We start from the raw sequence: 19665 nt of genomic DNA, 5'->3' as shown, positions 1-19665 counted from the left end.
CCTAGTGATGTACTGGGCCGTACTCACTACCCTCTGTAGTGCCTTGCAGTCAGAGGCCGAGCAATTGCCGTACCAGGCAGTGATGCAACCAGACAGGATGCTCTCGATGTTGCAGCTGTAGAACCTTTTGAGGATCTCAGGACCCATGCCAAATCTTTTTAGTTTCCTGAGGGGGAATAGGCTTTGTCGTGCCCTCTTCACGACTGTCTTGGTGTGTTTGGACCATTGTAGATTGTTGTTGATGTGGACACCAAGGAACTTGACGCTCTCAACCTGCTCCACTACAGCCCTGTAGATGAGAATGGGGGCGCGCTCGGTCCTCCTTTTCCTGTAGTCCACAATCATCTCCTTAGTCTCGGTTATGTTGAGGGATAGGTTGTTATTCTGGCACCACCCGGCCAGGTCTCTGACCTCCTCTCTATAGGCTGTCTCATCATTGTCGGTGATCAGGCCTACCACTGTTGTGTCGTCTACGTACTTAATGATGGTGTTGGAGTAGTGCCTGGCCATGCAGTCGAGGGTGAACAGGGAGTACAAGAGGGGAGTACTGGGGAGCTCCAGTGGCAGATGTGTTGCTACATACCCTCACCACCTGGGGGCGGCCCGTCAGGAAGTCCAGGATCCAGTTGCAGAGGGAGGTGTTTAGTCCCAGGATCCTTAGCTTAGTGATGAGCTTTGAGGGTACAATGGTGTTGAACGCTGAGCTGTAGTCAATGAATAGCATTCTTACATAAGTGTTCCTTTTGTCCAGGTGGGAAAGGGCAGTGTGGAGTACAATAGAGATTGCATCATCTGTGGACCTATTTCGGCGGTATGCAAATTGGAGTGGGTCTAGGGTTTCTAGGATAATGGTGTTAATGTGAGCCATTACCAACCTTTCAAAGCACTTCATGGCTACGGACGTGAGTGCTACAGGTCTGTAGTCATTTAGGCAGGTTGCCTTTGTGTTCTTGGGCACAGGGACTATGGTGGTCTGCTTGAAACATGTTGGTATTACAGACTCAATCAGGGACATGCCAGTTGGTCAGCACATGCCCAGAGCACACATCCTGGTAATCCGTCTGGCCCCGCAGCCTTGTGTATGTTGACCTGTTTAAAGGTCTTACTCACATCTGCTACAGAGGGCATTATCACACAGTCATCTGGAACAGCTGATGCTCTCATGCATGCCTCAGTGTTGCTTGCCTCGAAGCAAGCATAGAAGTGATTTAGCTCGTCTGGTAGGCTTGTGTCACTGGGCAGCTCGCGGCTGTGCTTCCCTTTGTAGTCTGTAATAGTTTGCAAGCCCTACCACATAAGACGAGCATCGGAGCCGGTGTAGTATGATTCAATCTTAGCCCTGTATTGAAGCTTTGACTGTTTGATGGTTCGTCGCAGGGCATAGCAGGATTTGTTGTAAGCTTCCGGGTTAGAGTCCCGCCCCTTTAGCTCAGTGCGAATGTTCCCTGTAACCCATGGCTTCTGGTTGGGGTATGTAAGTACAGTCACTGTGGGGACGATGTCCTCGATGCACTTATTTATAAAGCCAGTGACTGATGTGGTGTACTCCTCAATGCCATCAGAAGAATCCCGGAACATGTTCCTGTCTATGATAGCAAAACAGTCCTGTAGTTAAGCATCTGCTTCATCTGACCACTTTTTTATAGACCGAGTCACTGGTGCTTCCTGCTTTATTTTTGCTTGTAAGCAGGAATCAGAAGGATAGAGTTGTGGTCAGATTAACCAAATGGAAGGCGAGGGAGAGCTTTGTATGAGTCTCTGTGTGTGGAGTAAAGGTGATCTAGAATAATTTTTCCCTCTGGTTGCACATTTAACATGTTGATAGAAATTTGGTATAACTGATTTAAGCTGATTTCAGTTTACCATGATCAGCTTACCACTTTTGTTTCACATGTCAGACCAGCAACAACCAAACAGCTGTACTGAACATGCTGCTAAGTACTGCTAATGAGCATGATGATTTTAGGTCTAGTGTGTAATTATGGTTTGTTTCTATGACTGACTGTATCATTAAATGGCTGTTCAGCTGGTGTTCTCTAAGAACAGAGCCATTGAGCACCCTCCTGTCTGATTGGCTTCCCTTGAGAGATTTATATTTATGTTTATTTATTTCCCCTTTTGTACTTTAACTATTTGCACATCATTACAACACTGTATATACAGTTGAAGTCGGAAGATTACATACACTTAGGTTGGAGTCATTAAAACTCGTTTTTCAACCACTCCACAAATGTCTTGTTAACAAACTATAGTTTTGGGAAGTTGGTTAGGACATCTACTTTGTGCATGACACAAGTAATTTTTCCAACAATTGTTTACAGACAGATTATTTCACTTATAATTCACTGTATCACAATTCCAGTGGGTCAGAAGTTTACATACACTAAGTTGACTGTGCCTTTAAACAGCTTGGAAAATTCCAGAAAATAATGTCATGGCTTTAGAAGCTCCTGATAGGCTAATTGACATCATTGGAGGTGTACCTGTGGATGTATTTCAAGGCCTACCTTCATAATCAGTGCCTCTTTGCTTGACATCATGGGAAAATCAAAATAAATCATTGAAAAACCTCCACAAGACCTCCACAAATATGGTTCATCCTTGGGAGCAATTTCCAAATGCCTGAAGGTACCACATTCATCTGTATAAACAATAGTACGCAAGTATAAACACCATAGGACCACGCAGCCGTCATACCGCTCAGGAAGGAGACGCGTTCTGTTTCCTAGAGCTGAAAGTACTTTGGTGCGAAAAGTGCAAATCAATCCCAGAACAACAGCAAAAGACCTTGTGAAGATGCTGGAGGAAACTGGTACAAAAGTATCTATATCCACAGTAAAACGAGTCCTATATCGACATAACCTGAAAGGCCGCTCAGCAAGGATGAAGCCACTACTCCAAAACCGCCATAAAGAGACTGGTGCACTTCACAAAATAGATGGCATCATGAGGAAAGAAAATGATGTGGATATATTGAAGCAACATCTCAAGACATCAGTCCGGAAGTTAAAGCTTGCATACTTCCAAAGTTGTGGTAAAATGGACAACAAAGTCAAGGCATTGGAGTGGCCATCACAAAGCCCTGACCTCAATCCCATAGAAAAGTTGTGGGCAGAACTGAAAAAGTGTGTGCGAGCAAGGCGGCCTACAAACCTGACTCAGTTACACCAGCTTTGTCAGGAGCAATGGGCCAAAATTCACCCAACTTATTGTGGGAAGCTTGTGGAAGGCTACCCAAAATGTTTGACCCAAGTTAAGCAATTTAAAGGCAATTCTACCAAATACTAATTGAGTGTATGTAAACTTCTGACCCACTGGGAATGTGATGAAGGAAATAAAACCTGAAATAAATCACTCTCTCTACTATTATTCTGACATTTCACATTCTTAAAATAAAGTGGTGATCCTAACTGACCTAAGACAGGGCATTTTTTACTAGGATTTGTGAAAAACTGAGTTTAAATGTATTTGGCTAAGGTGTATGTTAACTTCTGACTTCAACTGTATACATATTATGACATTTGGAACTTTTGTAAGTGTAATGTTTACTGTTCATTTTTTATTGTTTATTGTTTCACTTTAGTTTATTATGTATTTCACTTGCTTTGGCAATTGACACATACGATTCCCATGTCATTAAAGCCAGTAAATTGAATTGAGAGAAAGAGAGAGAGACACTGTGCCTCAGATCCACATAGGGGAAAGATGGAGGAATAAAAGCTCAGCATTCCCCGATAGCATGTTACATGTTACTGTAGCTTTGTCTGTGCATCGTCTCTTTCTGTTACTCTTCCCCTCTCTTTTCCAACTGTAGTTCAGACAAACTGTAAATCAGACAAACTCAAATCCAATATGGTCAGCAAAGCGTTTGTCAGTTTAAAACAAACAAATTAGCCTCAGGTCCAACCTGTATAATTTCTCTTCCTGCTCCCTCCCGACCTTCTGGGCAACGATGTCCCAGTTTTCAGCATATTCTTTGTAAGCCTACAAGTCCCTAGGGTGCCCTTTACTGTTTTCTCCACAGACTCTGCCCTAGGAAGGCATGGGTATTGTAGTCAAAGCCTCATGGGTGCCTCAAACTGTGTTTTGATAAAGCTGACAGTACAGTCATGCGCAAAGCGTAAAGAGCAAACACGTTGCCACCCCTTCCCAGAGGTCATTTGGTTTTATATGAAATGTCTCTTCTGCCTGTATAGGGATTCGGGGTGTGCAGTGTTTGTCATTGGGCACACACCCATACACCCACATCCACACACACCATATTTCTCTGGTGAGCTTGTTGTGTGTCTTTCCACGCAAGTGGATTGGGAGCTGTACCATATCAGAAAGGTTTAACCACTCAGATAAGAAATGTAAGACAACCTTTTCAGGCAGTCTACACGGTAATGTGGCATTGGGGATGTTCATGCACGGTAAAGGGGTGCCAGACACATACGTTTAGAGAGTCCTAGAGCTCGAGTGGACGGGTGGGAAGGGGAAGGTAGCAGTGGAGATGAGAAAGGGAGTCGGGGATGTCTTTTGACACACATCCTGATGTTTCCCTTGGGTTCTCACTCTGCCCATGTTCCTTTAAGTGCTCTCATTGTGTGGGACTGGTCGAGATAAACACATACACATTCTGACATTCTCTTTAATGTTCACACACAAGCACTTACGGGTGTATTCTCAGAGGAACTCAACAAACTTTCCGCTCTTCTTTTCCAAGCACATCCACTCTCAGTCACTGATCAAATTGTACCAGCCGAGACACTTTAGTCTGCATAGAAACAACAGTTCAATTGGACACGTTAAGGTGGTAGAACTGCTGCTTTTCCATTTTACATTTTACAATCTCCGAACCTAAGGCAGTGGAGCTCTGTTCCACTGGGGTTCTTCCCAATTAAACTCTGGCACAAACAATACAGTATAGATTCTGTGCATGCATGACATATGCCTGAAAACCATGTCTTTGTCTGCCCTGGTAGTGTCTGTGGTCACAGTGAAGAGGAGGGGGATGTAACTGTGGTTGTGGGGGAGGAGAAGGGGAAGGAGGGGGTGTCTCCCCTTTGCTGGTAAGCCAGACAGAGCGGGAGTCAGGAGGGGGTTAGATGGGAAGTGGGGGTGAGTGTGGCCCATCTAAGTGAAATGTGCAGTGGTACTGCGGCACTGAAACCGGTTATATCTGAACGGCTCTCCTCACCCCGCTTTCCCCTCACCACTGTCACTGTATTGGGCTCCACCTGAGAGAGAGAGAGAGAGAGAGAGAGAGAGAGAGAGAGAGAGAGAGACTCTAGGACCTCATCATCATCACTATCCAACTCTGCATATATATACTGTCACAGTCTCTCCCAGTTCATTCTGCCTGAATGCAATGTGGCCCACTTGAGCTGTGAATAAATGGTGTAGAAAGGGTATACGGTGTAGAAAGGGTAAATGGTGTAGAAAGGGTATATGGTGTAGAAAGGGTAAATGGTGTAGAAAGGGTAAATGGTGTAGAAGGGGTAAATGGTGTAGAAAGGGTAAACGGTGAAGAAAGGGTAAATGGTGTAGAAAGGGTATACGGTGTAGAAAGGGTATACGGTGTAGAAAGGGTATACGGTGTAGAAAGGGTATACGGTGTAGAAAGGGTAAATGGTGTAGAAAGGGTAAATGGTGTAGAAAGGGTATACGGTGTAGAAAGGGTAAATGGTGTAGAAAGGGTATACGGTGTAGAAAGGGTAAATGGTGTAGAAAGGGTATACGGTGTAGAAAGGGTATACGGTGTAGAAAGGGTAAATGGTGTAGAAAGGGTAAATGGTGTAGAAAGGGTATATGGTGTAGAAAGGGTATACGGTGTAGAAAGGGTATACGGTGTAGAAAGGGTAAATGGTGTAGAAAGGGTAAATGGTGTATAAAGGGTATATGGTGTATAAAGGGTATATGGTGTAGAAAGGGTATATGGTGTAGAAAGGGTAAATGGTGTAGAAAGCGTAAATGGTGTAGAAAGGGTATACGGTGTAGAAAGGGTATACGGTGTAGAAAGGGTAAATGGTTTAGAAAGGGTATATGGTGTAGAAAGGGTATACAGTGTAGAAAGTGTAAATGGTGTAGAAAGGGTATATGGTGTAGAAAGGGTATACGGTGTAGAAAGGGTATATGGTGTAGAAAGGGTAAATGGTGTAGAAAGGGTATATGGTGTAGAAAGGGTAGAAAGGGTAAATGGTGTAGAAAGGGTAAATGGTGTAGAAAGGGTAAATGGTGTAGAAAGGGTAAATGGTGTAGAAAGGGTAAACGGTGTAGAAAGGGTAAATGGTGTAGAAAGGGTATACGGTGTAGAAAGGGTATATGGTGTAGAAAGGGTATATGGTGTAGAAAGGGTAAATGGTGAATGTATGAACCACCGGTAATGGTCTACTGTGTGTTCTATTTACAGTATCAGCACACTTCGAAAATCAGACGCTTGGAGGGCCATTTGGAGAGGGTTGTTTTTGTGTGTATTGTGTGGGTTTGCATGTGTGTGAGCATGTGCATTTATGTAAGTGTGTGTGTGTGAGAGAGAGCGAAATTTGAGAGATGAATTCATACACTCTCTATGCTAATAGTATGGCTGTAGGGGTATTTGCATGTATGAGTGTGTCACACAACCCAGATGCTTATGTCAAGAATGAAAAAAAGATGGCTAAAACAACAGGCATTATGTGCTTTCTAAAGGCTTTAGGACAAACCCTGGTGGTAATCAAGACTGTTCCGCTTTGACTCTTCTATGGCTGTCCCTTGATTACCTTTTAGCCTTCTACTTTGTTGTTCCTCTGTCTCCTTTCGCCTCCTATTTCTGTCTTAATCCTCCTAATTTAATTCTCCCTTGATCCTCTCTCTTTCTCTTCATTCCTTTCCTTCTCTCTCTCTCTCTCTCTCTCTCTCTCTCTCTCTCTCTCTCTCTCTCTCTCTCTCTCTCTCTCTCTCTCTCTCTCTCTCTCTCTCTCTCTCTCTCTCTCTCTCTCCTTCTCTCTCTCTCCCTCCCTCCCTCTCTCTCTCTCTCTCTCTCTCTCTCCTTCTCTCTCTCTCTCTCTCTCTCTCTCTCTCCCTCTCTCTCTCTCTCTCTCTCTCTCTCTCTCTCTCTCTCTCTCTCTCTCTCTCTCTCTCTCTCTCTCTCTCTCTCTCTCTCTCTCTCTCTCTCTCTCTCTCCCTCTCTCTCTCTCTCTGTGTCCACAGCTGCAGTCGTTCCTGCAAGTGAACATCAGCCAGGTACATGTGGATGAGTGTGCCAACACAGACTGTGGCGGCAGCGGCGGCTGCTCCAACGTGCTGAGCGTCAGCGACACGCCCACTGTGGTGGATTCTGGGAGCCTGTCACTGGTGTCGGTGACGGTGGAATCCACGGCAGTATGCAGCTGCTCCGGTAGAGAACACGTCCACAAGATCTGTTCCTCCTATCCCAGAAACCCCTGCTTCAACGGGGGCATCTGTGTCGACACTCAGAGCGGGTACAGGTGAGGAAGAAGTCATACCACCTGCAGTGAAATGTTCATACAGGAGAAGGGGTTTAATTGTGTTTACAGTTGTGTACGGGTGAGTGGAGGTGTCAAAAAACAGCGAATAGCCTTTGGCAGCCTGACCTTTTAGTAGTCACCAGGGTGGGGGAAGGGGAGAGAAGGATCTGTTCTTTCCCTGTTGAGATAGTGATGGTTACCTGGAGTTTTCAACAGATAGATGAGAATGAATACCTGCTAGGAGAATGCTTTATGAATGAGAGTGAGGGCTATGTGTGGGAGAGGAATCAATAAGTCAACTAATACTTAAATCTTGCTAGAGGGATGAAACTCCATGAAAGTATTTGGCCAAAAACAGGCAAGTGGCGCCGTGCGCTCGCTCGCTCGCTCGCTCACACCAATGCTGTGACAGGTGCTGAATGATAGATCAAGTGAAAGCTTTCAAAAGGATCCAAGCCCCTCTGTGAGTCTCATCACTTAACCTCCAAGACTTCTCACAAATATGAGGTACACAGCTGTTAGCCTTTTTCTCCAATTATCCAGAGCCAATAATGCTATTGATTTTCTTCACTGGGTAACAATACCTAAACAGAGAGAAGGGGACTAACAATCCATTTTACACGGGTGGCGAGGGGGGTAATGGTGAGGAGGAGAGAGTGCAGCAAAGTCATTTGGTACGGGGGTTGGAAGGTGAGGTGGGGGTGAGGGGTCGGGTTAGACAACCAGAAAACATAGCCGAGGCTGTTTAAATAACCTCGTTAGCCACGCCTGATTATTCTGCTTCATCTCTAATTGAACAGAGTTAAACCATGTCCACAGGTCTCACCTCTCTCTCCCTCTCTCTCTCTCTCTCTCTGGCTCTCTCTCTCGCCGGCCAGGCCTTTGATGTCTTTCCGACCTGGGCTCAGCTCACTGCTGTAATCCCAGCGGTGGTTGTTTAGGAGAGAAGCTTTAGCTTCAGTACTGAGCTCTGTGTTCTACAGTACAGCAGCCATGTTGCAGTGCCATGTGTCTGGCGCCTCGTGTTCCTCTCTGCTTCTCTCACCTCCTCTACCTCTCTCCCCCTGTGCCTCTCTGTTTTTGGTTCCCTCTTGGTCCTCCTGAATTAATTTCATAGTTGTGCTCTGAATGTCTGAGCGAGCTCAACATCAAGCTAAATACTTCTGGGATCGTGTTGAGGAGGAAGGCTAAACGCCGCCGGTGATGTGGGGGGAATTTTCTTTAATCTAATGATCTTTGTGATTAAAAATGCAAAGGAAATGAACACGTTGAAAATGCCAACCTGGCCGCTACATGAAAGGAGGTATTTAAAATGAAATGATGCATGTTTTATCAATGTCTGTGTATATTTTTGTTTGGGTGTTTGCAATGCGGAAGTGCACTTAAATAACAGTGCACAAACAATTTAATGAGAGCTCGAGATCATAAAAAAAATATAGATATTTAATCTCTGAGAATTCATGCAACACTTTATTTTCTGATGCAATTATGTGTCAACCAGATTGTACACAAGCACTGTGGAGACCACTTAGGTACAATAAACTGGAGACTGTCCTACTGTTTTTTTTAAATTAATATACTCACGTTCACATATGCCGAGTTGCATCCAGTTTATACGGACCATCCAAAGTCATCCAAAATCATGGCAGACATGGGATGCATTTAAAAATGATGTATCTTTGGCTGTGAGTGATGAAAGAAAATGTGGCCTCGGCGACAATTCCTTGAGTAATTCAATAGATGCTTTTGTGCTGCAAAGACCTAAAGTGGCTAATTAGGAATTTCCAAATCTGACCATATATAGAAATGGTCATTCTGGGCCAGGAATCAGTTAAACTGCAGTACCGAAGCCAAACTGTAGGAGCAGTCAAAACCGTGCTTCTTGACCAGTAACCTGACCCCTTTTGGTGGAGACACATAAACGACTACACTGCTGTGTATCTGGCCTGAACTCTGTGAGCAGAATCAGAATCACCATATTTACTAAGGCACTGCTCTGGGGAGGTGTTGGCCATTCCTCCTGTGGGTTTCACGTGTGTAGACTTATGATCCCACGGACGTCAACACAGCCACAGATGATACTTCAGTTGGAGCACGCTGACAGACCTATAACGTTAGTCTCCTGACTGAGGTAGAGAGAGAGAGAGAGAGAGAGAGAGGATGAAGGAGGATGACAGAGACACACACATACACACACACACACACACATCCCGTGCAAACACACACATCGAAAGTCCCTCGTTTGAAATCCACTGGCATTGTTAGTTCATATTCAGAGGTAATCTGCTGCTGATTTGGTGTTCATGTCTAGAAAGGAGGTGTATACGGATGTTCCTGAAAAAATTGCCAGACATCTTGCACAAAATTTGAACATATGCCCAAATGCTCTTCCTGGAATTGTCCATCCTGCTTCCCTTTGAAACACGAAAGGAGAAGCAATTTAATTTGGTTCTCTGCTGTTTAATTAAAAGAAGAAAGTAAACCCAGGATTTGTGTCTAGTTGGACGTACTAAGCGTGTAATGTGCCTTGCCATTGGACCGTACCAGAATGATTTATGCAGCCAACCCACAGTTAATCCCAGCTCTCTCTCTCTGTTGCAGACGCATATTGGCTTCTAACAGTTGAACTGACATTGCCAGATTGGCCCAAACACAGGATAAAGTTGTTGATGTGTCAGAACAGAAGAGCCTCCTTGTTGATGACAAGTTGTCCTTGTAGAACTCACATTCCTCAGCGTATATTATAACTGAAAAGCCAAGAACTTAAAAAGCTGTGAAGCATTTTGAGTTTGTGAATGTAGCGGATAATTAACCATGTTAATAGAAATTCCTCACATTATACGTATTCAATTATGACATTTCTACGATTATTGTTTCCACTAGAGAATGTCTTTATAACTGAAGGTCAATGTCATCCTCTGCAGGCATGGGTGTGTGGAACCGTTCAAAGACTAACGCAAGCCTGGTAATAGATATGAGACAGAGGCAGTGGACGGTTGCTGAGCAGAGCACAGAGTCCCTGGCCTGGTTTATCACTAGGCGTTGAGCTGCGCAGATGTGTAGAGATCCCCAGCGACGCAGCGCAGAGATTTAAGATTTAAGAAACAACATGTAGATAATCGTGGCGCCAGGATTAATAGCGGGATTTGAAAATGGAGGGCAAGGGAGATTACTTGGTCCGAACGCTAACAAATAACATTCCTGTATCCAAGCAAAGAACAGGAAATGAGCAAAGGAAAAAAAAACTGAAGTACAGTAAGAGGATTAGGGTTGAGGCCATCGTGGCTGAAATCATGTTCCTGATATTGCTGAGGGGATAAATGAGTGAGATAATTCCCTGAGACTGGGTGAATTGTTTCCAAACGGACAGATAAGGTAGGTCAAGTTTCCAGTGTATTGTCTCCAGTCCCCCCTATCTTTACATCTCCTTCTCTCTACAGCCTTATCTCTCCCTCTTTCTTTTCTATAAGTGATCCCTCCTTTTGTACGTCACTGTGTGTCACTCCGGGAGATGTGTTGATGTCTTTTTGATGGTCAGATGGTGTAATACAAGCCTTGTTTGCCGCTCGGGGCCTAGTCACACTGAGCCGTGACCGTGCGTGTACACTTCCTCCCTTTCCATGTGACAGTGGTCAGGTAGACGCATGGCTCCAGGCTGTAACCACATCCAGATATCACTGGACTCAACTCCCTGCCTCTCCACAGTCAGGTGGCGTTATAGTGTCACTATAGGATCCTGTTTGGTAAACCGGAGCCTGTAGGACCTTCATCAGAACCAGTGCTCCTAGAGCTCCCAGACCAAACTTCCTTTCATTCTTCTGCGTCACGGTCGTGACCCCAATGTTGTTGGGAACAGAACAGCCCGACGTGCTGATCCGCAACGTTCACCACCTGCTGTTGTTCTCTCTCCTATAGTATAATAACGTCTGCTATTTAGCAGAGGCTTTTATCCAAAGTGACTTACAGTCAGGTTTGCATACAGTCCTCTCTCCTCTCTCCCTTTTTGGCTATGGTGTGCCTTCTAAACGTGGGGTGTATAGCTTTGATTACTGTGCCTGGTTATTAGAAGAAGCATGTTATTGTGTTAGCGCACGGCCCGCCTGTCTGTTTCTCTCCTCCTGCATTTGCATGTCTGCCAGGTGCCAGGGGGGACTATCATTTCCGACAGTCTCTCCTTTTCAATCTGGGTTCAGAGCAGAGACTGGGAAATGGGAAAGACTAAATGCAAGAGTGTCGGATGTGGCAGCCAGGAGCTCTTCTCTTTCCCTTCGCAGCACACAAATGAGAGAGGAACGAAACGAAGGGAGCATGGCGGCCTGGAAGACTATTATTAGGCTGCTGTGAGTAGGGTGATGGAGAGGGAACCGGCTGAGAAAATAGCTGGGCTTCTGACTAAACTAACTAGAGAAAGCCACACTTGATTGATGCCACAGGATTGCCCGTGCGTGTGTGTGCCAGCTATATTAGCTGTCTCCACAACAGGTGGATACAGTGGGGTTGTGTGTGTGTGTGTGTGTGTGTGTGTGTGTGTGTGTGTGTGTGTGTGTGTGTGTGTGTGTGTGTGTGTGTGTGTGTGTGTGTGTGTGTGTGTGTGTGTGTGTGTGTGTGTGTGTGTGTGTGTGTGTGTGTGGTGTGTGTGTGTGTGTGTGTGACAAAGGAAGACTGAATGAAGGAAAAGGGATGACAGAATAACCGGAGGGAGGAGTACAGCTGTGCTCGGTTGCTATGTTGTTAATAGTGATGGATTCTCCCTATGGTACAGCTGATAATGAGAACATCTGCATGAGATGTGGAGTGTCTCACAGAAGGAAGTCACTAGAGGCGAAACAGTAGTGGGAGAGCATGACATACAGAGAGAGAGAAAGCTGAAATATAGTGTTCTCCAGATTGTGAGCAGTCCTTGGGGGCTAATATAGACTGCTAGATGCTTAGTTGGGATGTACACTCACAATCTTTAGTTGTTATGCAATTGAGAACAATTAGAAGCAAATTGTGTGTGTGTGTGTGTGTGTGTGTGTGTGTGTGTGTGTGTGTGTGTGTGTGTGTGTGTGTGTGTGTGTGTGTGTGTGTGTGTGTGTGTGTGTGTGTGTGTGTGTGTGTGTGTGTGTGTGTGTGTGTGTGTGTGTGTGTGTGTGTGGTTAAGCAGAAGCAGGCCATCCCATCCCGGCCTCAGCAGGGACATCCTGATAGAGCAGTCTTGCGTGATAGATGAGGGAATAACTCAATTGCTTTGTGTTATTCTTATTGTGATGGTCCTCCTCCTTGTTATTTTGCCCTAGATGCCAGTGCCCTGCGCAGTTCGAGGGGCCAGAGTGCCAGCAGACCAAACACAGTTTCCATGGCAACGGCTATGCCTGGTTTCCTCCCATAAGGCCTTGCTTCGAGAGCCGTCTCTCCCTGGAGTTCATCACGGAGGTTGCAGATGGTCTGCTGCTCTACAGCGGGCCCCTGGCCCAGCTACAGCCCTGGGACCTTGAGGACTTCATGGCCATAGGTAATATATCTACTTATCTACTCACAGAGGAGGGGGACAGGAATACAGGATAGAGGAGAGACAGGGTAGAAGGGTGGGGCAGCCCATGCATACGTCAGTGTGTGAGTGCTGGTAATTGTGTTTGCGGTACACTGTGATGGCGCGATAGAGATAGGAAGGTTGCATGAGGCAGAAATGCTCAAATTGTCATCTACACAACTCTGTCTGAATTTTCTGGTTTAAAATAAACAAGACTACTAAGGTTCTTTTTACATGGAGATTTGTTGTGCCAACGCTGCCAAATTAGTTTGGGGGTGGAGGGGATTCTTTGAAGGGGGGTCAGCTTCAGCCTACACACAGCTCCTGAGGCCTTTAATGAGTGTACACTTGGTGGTAAAAGCTGATCGGTGTGTGTGTGTGTGTGTGTGTGACAGCATCAGGTCTTTAGGGGTTAATGAGGGGCTCGTTATGAAAGTAAAGGCTTATTTGTCATTCATTCCAGAATGTAATTACAACGGGGTGTGCATATTTAGAGCTTTAATGAACTTGTTGAGCTGTGTGGACGTGCTTAGCATACATCCTCAAGTTAAGGCCTGGAGTAAATAACATACCATGTTTGTGTGTACGTGTTTGTGGCTCCATTCCACATTATGTCTGCTTTTGAGTATTAGCACTCGATTTAATGCTGGAAGACATTTTGTGTGTGCGTGTGTGTATGTGTGCGTGCGTATGCGTGTGTGCGCGCGGGTGTGTGTGTGTGCGTGTGTGCGTGCGTGTGTGTGTGTGCGTGTGTGTGTGTGTTTGAATGGGAAACAAAGGTGAAAGGATACAGTAGAAGTTTCAATGTTTTTTTTGCCACATGCACAGGACAGTCTTCAGTCTGCAGTCTCAACCGTCTCAACACGATGCATAGTTAGTGTGTTGTACTGTGAAGATGTAAAGATGTCTGCAGTCTCAACCGTCTCAACACGATGCAGAGTTACTGTGTTGTACTGTGAAGATGTAAAGATGTCTGCAGTCTCAACTGTCTCAACACGATGCATAGTTACTGTTTTGTACTGTGAAGATGTAAAGCTGTCTGCAGTCTCAACCGTCTCAACACGATGCATAGTTAGTGTGTTGTACTGTGAAGATGTAAAGATGTCTGCAGATGTTGCAGTGAGTCAGGGTTTCCCAAACGCGGTCCTGGGGCCCTTCCTGGGTGCACGTTTTGGTTTTTGCCATAGCACCACACAGCCGTTTCAAATAATCAACGTCCACAGCCTCACAGCTTCACATCCCAGTCCACAGCTACTGGGTGTGGAGGGAGAGACATAGTCTGAAGAAGAGAGACCAAATCCAACAAAAGTCTGCGTCACATGAGCTTCCTATCCTTAATCCAGCACTGTGCCAGAGAGGACAGAGATAGTAACAGGGAAGACAGAGAGGGATGAATAGAGCATGGATATGAATGGAAGGCTGAGCAAGATGTGTGGAACATTTTAGAATTGTAGGAGGGAGATATGGCAGAAAGGCAGAGTGGAGATGGCAAGTGTATACGGCTGAGACTTAAAGTGAGAAAAAGACAATAACAGTTCAGCCCGACGTCTCTATATTACTCTCACCCACAGGTTGACTGTGTCAAACCTTGTTATTTCTCGCTGTTTAGCAGTGCAACCTATTAAACCTTCTGATTTCCCACTGCTCCCCGGCCCCAATCTCCTTATTAAAGACGTTGAACGTCTCTCTGGCTGCCTCCTGCAGCCCTGCCCACTCACTGTCTGTTCTCCGCTGTGCTTTACCTTGCTGTGCTGTTTATCCCCCCCATGGGCCTTTGTACCAAGCATGTGGCATAGCACAGACCTGCCTCTGCAAAACACCCCTGCATGTCCTACATTCTCTGCTGTTCCCCTGGGATTAAAAGCCCAATGTAGCCATTTGTACATTATATCAATATCTAATCATTTCTGGATAACAATTATGTAGCTTACTGTAGTAGAAATAGACAAAAACAGCTTTTTAGCAAAAAACGACCGTATTTATCAAGCAATAATTTTGCTAGGACTCTCTGGGAGTTGTCTGAGTGGGGAGGGAGAAATTGAAAACCAGCTGTTATTGGCAGAGATGTTTGGAACTCTGTTATTCATCTATTAACTAATTCACCACCTGGTGATGTCACCAGGCAAGCCAAAACTCCACCCATGCAAAACATGCTGATTAGAAGGTCCTTGGTAGGTTGTATTTTCAACCAGAAACTATCAGGAAATAATATAATTTTTGTTCACTCTTTTACACTGTTAGTTTCATCAGCTGTTGCACAATATGATACAAAACACAGGAGAAACCATTTTGACTGCACCAGGCCTTTAAGTGATAGAGCACCGAGCCAGTATGGCAAGTAGCCTGCGTTTAAAGCAGGGCTGTTCAATTCCGGTCCTGACCGAAACACTTCTGTTTTTTTGTTTCTACCTGGTAGTTAATTGCACTCACCTGGTGTTCCAGGTCTGAATGAGTCCCTTATTAGGAAGAGAGGATGAAAAACCAGAAGTGTTTCTGCCCTCCAGAACTGACATTGAACAGCCCGGGTTTAGAGAGAATGGCATCCTATTCCATTAGTGCATTATAAATTGAATAGGGAACTATTTGGGATGAGGCCAGTGTCTGTTACTGCCCAGCTTGGGCCTGTATGAGATTACTGGACAGGTCTGAGGTGATTTGTTCTGGGCTGGACATAGCAATGGATGTCTTTGGTTCTGCTTGTTAACTTTTCCATGGCTCATAATCTTTGTCCCGGTCTGATGTGGGTCAGATAGATATGTGCTTCATACTGAAAGCATTATATTGAGTTATGGATGTGTATAGTGTAGGTTTGCAGGGCATATGGTATCTTTTAGAGTGCCCATTGGTCTGTCCTCTCCTCTAAATGTAATACGTGTTATATTTCTCTCTAAATCCCGCCAGAGATCTAGACCCTGTCTGTTCTGCCTCCTGACTTTGACGGCTGGAACAGTGAGATTATAGTTAAATGAGTCGCATTATTGTAAACTCCCCCTTCTCAAGGGTACGAGCCATGGGGCTGAGCTTGTCCAATCAATAGACAAATTAACCGGACAAATTAAATTTGGGTGATTACGTACTCCTGCAGAATGGGAAACAGGCTCTCAGGGCTCGGCTGGGGATCCAGTTTACACCTCGTTGCCAAGAGTTGCATCCAGCTCCAAGGATAGAGCAGAAAAAATGTCATCACTCACTTTGTCTCATTCTGACCTGATGGCAGCCTATTTATCATGCTTTTAATATGTGGAATTCAGATTTTCTTAATAAATGCAACTAAAAAGCCCGATGTTTCAAAAAATGATTGAGTAATGGTATGGAAATAAACTCTATGAATGTAATGTTTATATGCTTGCAACAATGTAAGCCAATTTATATGGTTGTTTTGCAAGGTTATTGCATTTTTTTACCCATAATAAATTGAAACATAATATCCGGCTGAATGTAAACATCTCAGGCATTTGGCATTGGGCTATTTTTACATATTTTGCTTTATGCAGTACTACTGTTGGTGGTCTCAGAAGGAACTGAGAAACAGGCTGACTGAGAATGAGGTGAACCCCCCCCCCCCCCCCCCCCTCCCCCAAACACGCACACAACACCCCAATACACACACACACGTGTAGACACAGCATCTGGCAGATGAAAGCGAGCAGCGAGATACACTGAGTGTGAAACGCACATTACGGTCAATTTGCAGAAACCTGTTTCACAGTCTTTTAGCGCTGCACCCGTTTCAAATATCGCTTTTAAGTTTGGGTCCTGTTTCCTGGGGGTATGGGGGTGTTTGCTGACAGTCAATTTATATTAAAGGCACCACAGTCACAGACTCTCTTTCTCTGTTGCTGGGCTGCTGATTTGTATACACTGAGTGATTTGTAATGCTGTTTATGCAGTCCATATTCTCCCGGCCTCAAACATATTCCCTTCAGGAACTTCAGAAAAGAGGCAATTTTTCATATTTAAGTGGGAGTGCCATGCTTTGGGGGCTGAGACCCCCTGGCTTCCCCCTCACCAAGACGCTCGACAGGGAAGGTTCATCTGCAGGGATGTCGAGGAGGAGACCATGATGAATAAGGGATGAGGAGGGGAGATTAGCCGTGACCGCGCTGAGTCCGCCAACCGGAGTTTAAGAGCAAAAGCTTGTAGTAACCTGAATACACCCGGGCGTACTCTCCCTGTCCAAGATCATTTGATACGGCACAACATAAAGCCCATTTGGCCTGTCTGCCCACCCTTCAGCCTCCCTGCCTGACCAGCCCAGCCCAGCCGGTCCATGCCCGTGGAGGTTCTCCTCTCAGGCACTCAACACCCCTCTCCTGTCCTTCCCTCTCTCTTTTCATCTCAACCAAGCCTTCCACCGTTCACACCTGTCACCCCGCAGTCTGTCCCCTTTTTTCATGAAATGTCACGTCAGCCCCAACAAGGAGGGTCGGGACCCTTGTCAGATTGAGACACCCTGTGGGACAGTGTCAGTCTTTTGCTTGATGGTGGTGGCCACTGTGGGCCTTTCACATGAAAAGGGCTTTTCACTCAGGCTTAGGCTGGGCTCTGTACATCAGTGACTTACTGCTAGCTCAAAGTAATCTCTGTCTGAGCACAGGTTGCCTACTGGGAATCCACTGTGAGAACACTACAGAGAGACAGGTGGGAGAGGGAGAGAGAGAAAAGGTTGGGGTTATAAAAGAGGAGGACACGACAAGCCAGACCGAGGGACTGTCATGGAGAGAGGCCGGGCGGAAGAGAATGGGATGACGAAAGCCAGAAAACGATAAAGACCTATGGAAGAGGGAGAACAACCCTCTCTGTCGAAAACAGAGCATTTGCGAGCCTAGAAAATAGACCGACGTGGAGTTTATATTTACAGCGCTATTCTCTCCTGAACTCTTAAACTGTGGATGTCATGTTGATTTATGGAGAAACAGTGGTTGGTTGACATGTTGTTTACCCACAGTCCTTTGCAAACAGTATAAAGCATACAACGAGTCTTAACTGGTTCATTAATTTTTAATTTCCCATTTGACTAAGTCAGAAAATAGAATCACTTTTTAATGTTTATTGTCTTATAGTGGGGGGGGCGGGGGGGGGGCATAATTGCATAGCGCCAGGCACTGTTGTAATCCTTATTGTGGAGTGAGCATGATGACGTCGGACTGTTAGTTATATTTAACTGGTTTACTATTAGCTTTGCACCTTTTACTGTTGTTGTTTTTCAGGTTCTAATACTGGCCCAGGTTATTAGATGTCATTTTAAGTGCGTCATCTTTCTGAACAGACTGCAGAAAGCACTGAGGTGGTGCCTGTTTTTACTTTAATCTGGGGTTGGGTGAGCACACACCACTCTTACAGAATTTCGATGGTTTAAAAAAATATATATATATTTCACCTTTATTTAACCAGGTAGGCTAGTTGAGAACGAGTTCTCATTTCCAACTGTGACCTGGCCAAGAATAAAGCAAAGATAAAGCCAAGCAGTGCGACACAAAACAACTACACAGAGTTAAGTTGACCGCAGGTCAGTTGACCTTGATTAGTTGGCTGTGCTTCGCTGTGGTTGCTTGTTCTTGGTGTGTTGCAGTGATCAGATGAAATGGGTACAGAAGTGACGGCCTCAGGATAAAGTGGTCTGTGTGTGGTTGTATCTGATCCTCCCTGGCATTAAGAGTATGTCATTGGGGTTGTGGATGGTCATCCCTGGGGATGGAACCACCATGTGTGACCTCATGTCGGTGTCCTCTCTCTCTCTCTCTCTCCCCCCTCAGAGCTGATCGATGGCACTCCCACACTCAAGATAAACCATGGCTCGGGCACACTGGTCTTGCAGTTGCCAGGCAACGTGAACGTGGCGGACAGACGGTGGCACCGTCTGGATGTGAGGAGCAACAGTAAGGTGGGTGTCTGAAGTCTGAGCTGCTGCCAAACTTACCATCCCATGGACCCCCACCCCCCCCCACACACACACACACATCTCCCCAACACTAGCCATATGATGTTCATTCTTATAGAACTCCGGGGGGAAGTTTAATGCAAACAGGTGGTGTCTCTGCTAGACTAGTCCTGTTTTCATGACATCGTCTGGAGAAGTAGGAGGGTTTGAGGGGTTTGGATTCAGTGGAGATCGAATGGATACCTCCTGAATACATTACTGTGTACGGCCGCTGTGGCTGTATGACAGCGCTAACAACAACTTTGTTCGTCTACCAGGTCTGAAAAACAAACTCAGGGTTATTCGGGAAATGGTCAATGTATTATATAAACAGTGTCATACAAACACTGTATTAGTATTTGTATGCCATTTACAAACTCAAAATTAATGCACCTCAATGTCTGCTATGAAGTAACTTGCTGAATATGCTTGTTGAAAACAATGAACTGGTTTTGAGTAGATGTTGAATAGGACCTTTTAGAAGCAAATTTGTTACATTTGTATAGTTAGTTAGTTCTTGCAGTAGAATATAGTACAGATAGGTATAATACAGATATTAAAGAGGAATTACTGGCAATAATGGAGCTCATATTAGACTGGTGGGCCAGCCAGTATCTGATGTCTTGATGTTCCTGATGTCCTGATGTCCTGATATTCTGGATGTCCTGATGTTCCTGATGTCCTGATATTCTGGATGTCCTGATATTCTGGATGTCATGATGTCCTGATAATCTGGATGTCCATATATTTCTGATGTCTTGATTTTCTGGATGTCCTGATATTCT

At 45.2% G+C, this 19665-nt stretch overlaps 1 protein-coding gene across 1 annotated transcript in view; it reads left to right on the top strand.

Annotated features, from left to right (window-relative positions):
* Nucleotides 1-19665, top strand: part of LOC116374865 (neural-cadherin) — a 203097-nt gene that overhangs the window by 153020 nt on the left and 30412 nt on the right. Inside the window, exons 22-24 of the mRNA XM_031830758.1 lie at nt 7171-7448; nt 12728-12942; nt 18717-18844. Of these exons, the coding sequence (XP_031686618.1) occupies nt 7171-7448; nt 12728-12942; nt 18717-18844 (621 nt within the window). The remainder of the gene's footprint in view (nt 1-7170; nt 7449-12727; nt 12943-18716; nt 18845-19665) is intronic.

Source organism: Oncorhynchus kisutch, linkage group LG8 (genome assembly GCF_002021735.2).
Source record: "Oncorhynchus kisutch isolate 150728-3 linkage group LG8, Okis_V2, whole genome shotgun sequence".
Lineage (NCBI taxonomy): Eukaryota > Metazoa > Chordata > Actinopteri > Salmoniformes > Salmonidae > Oncorhynchus > Oncorhynchus kisutch.
Note: the sequence above shows the minus strand (reverse complement) of the source record. Positions and strands in the feature narration are given on the sequence as shown.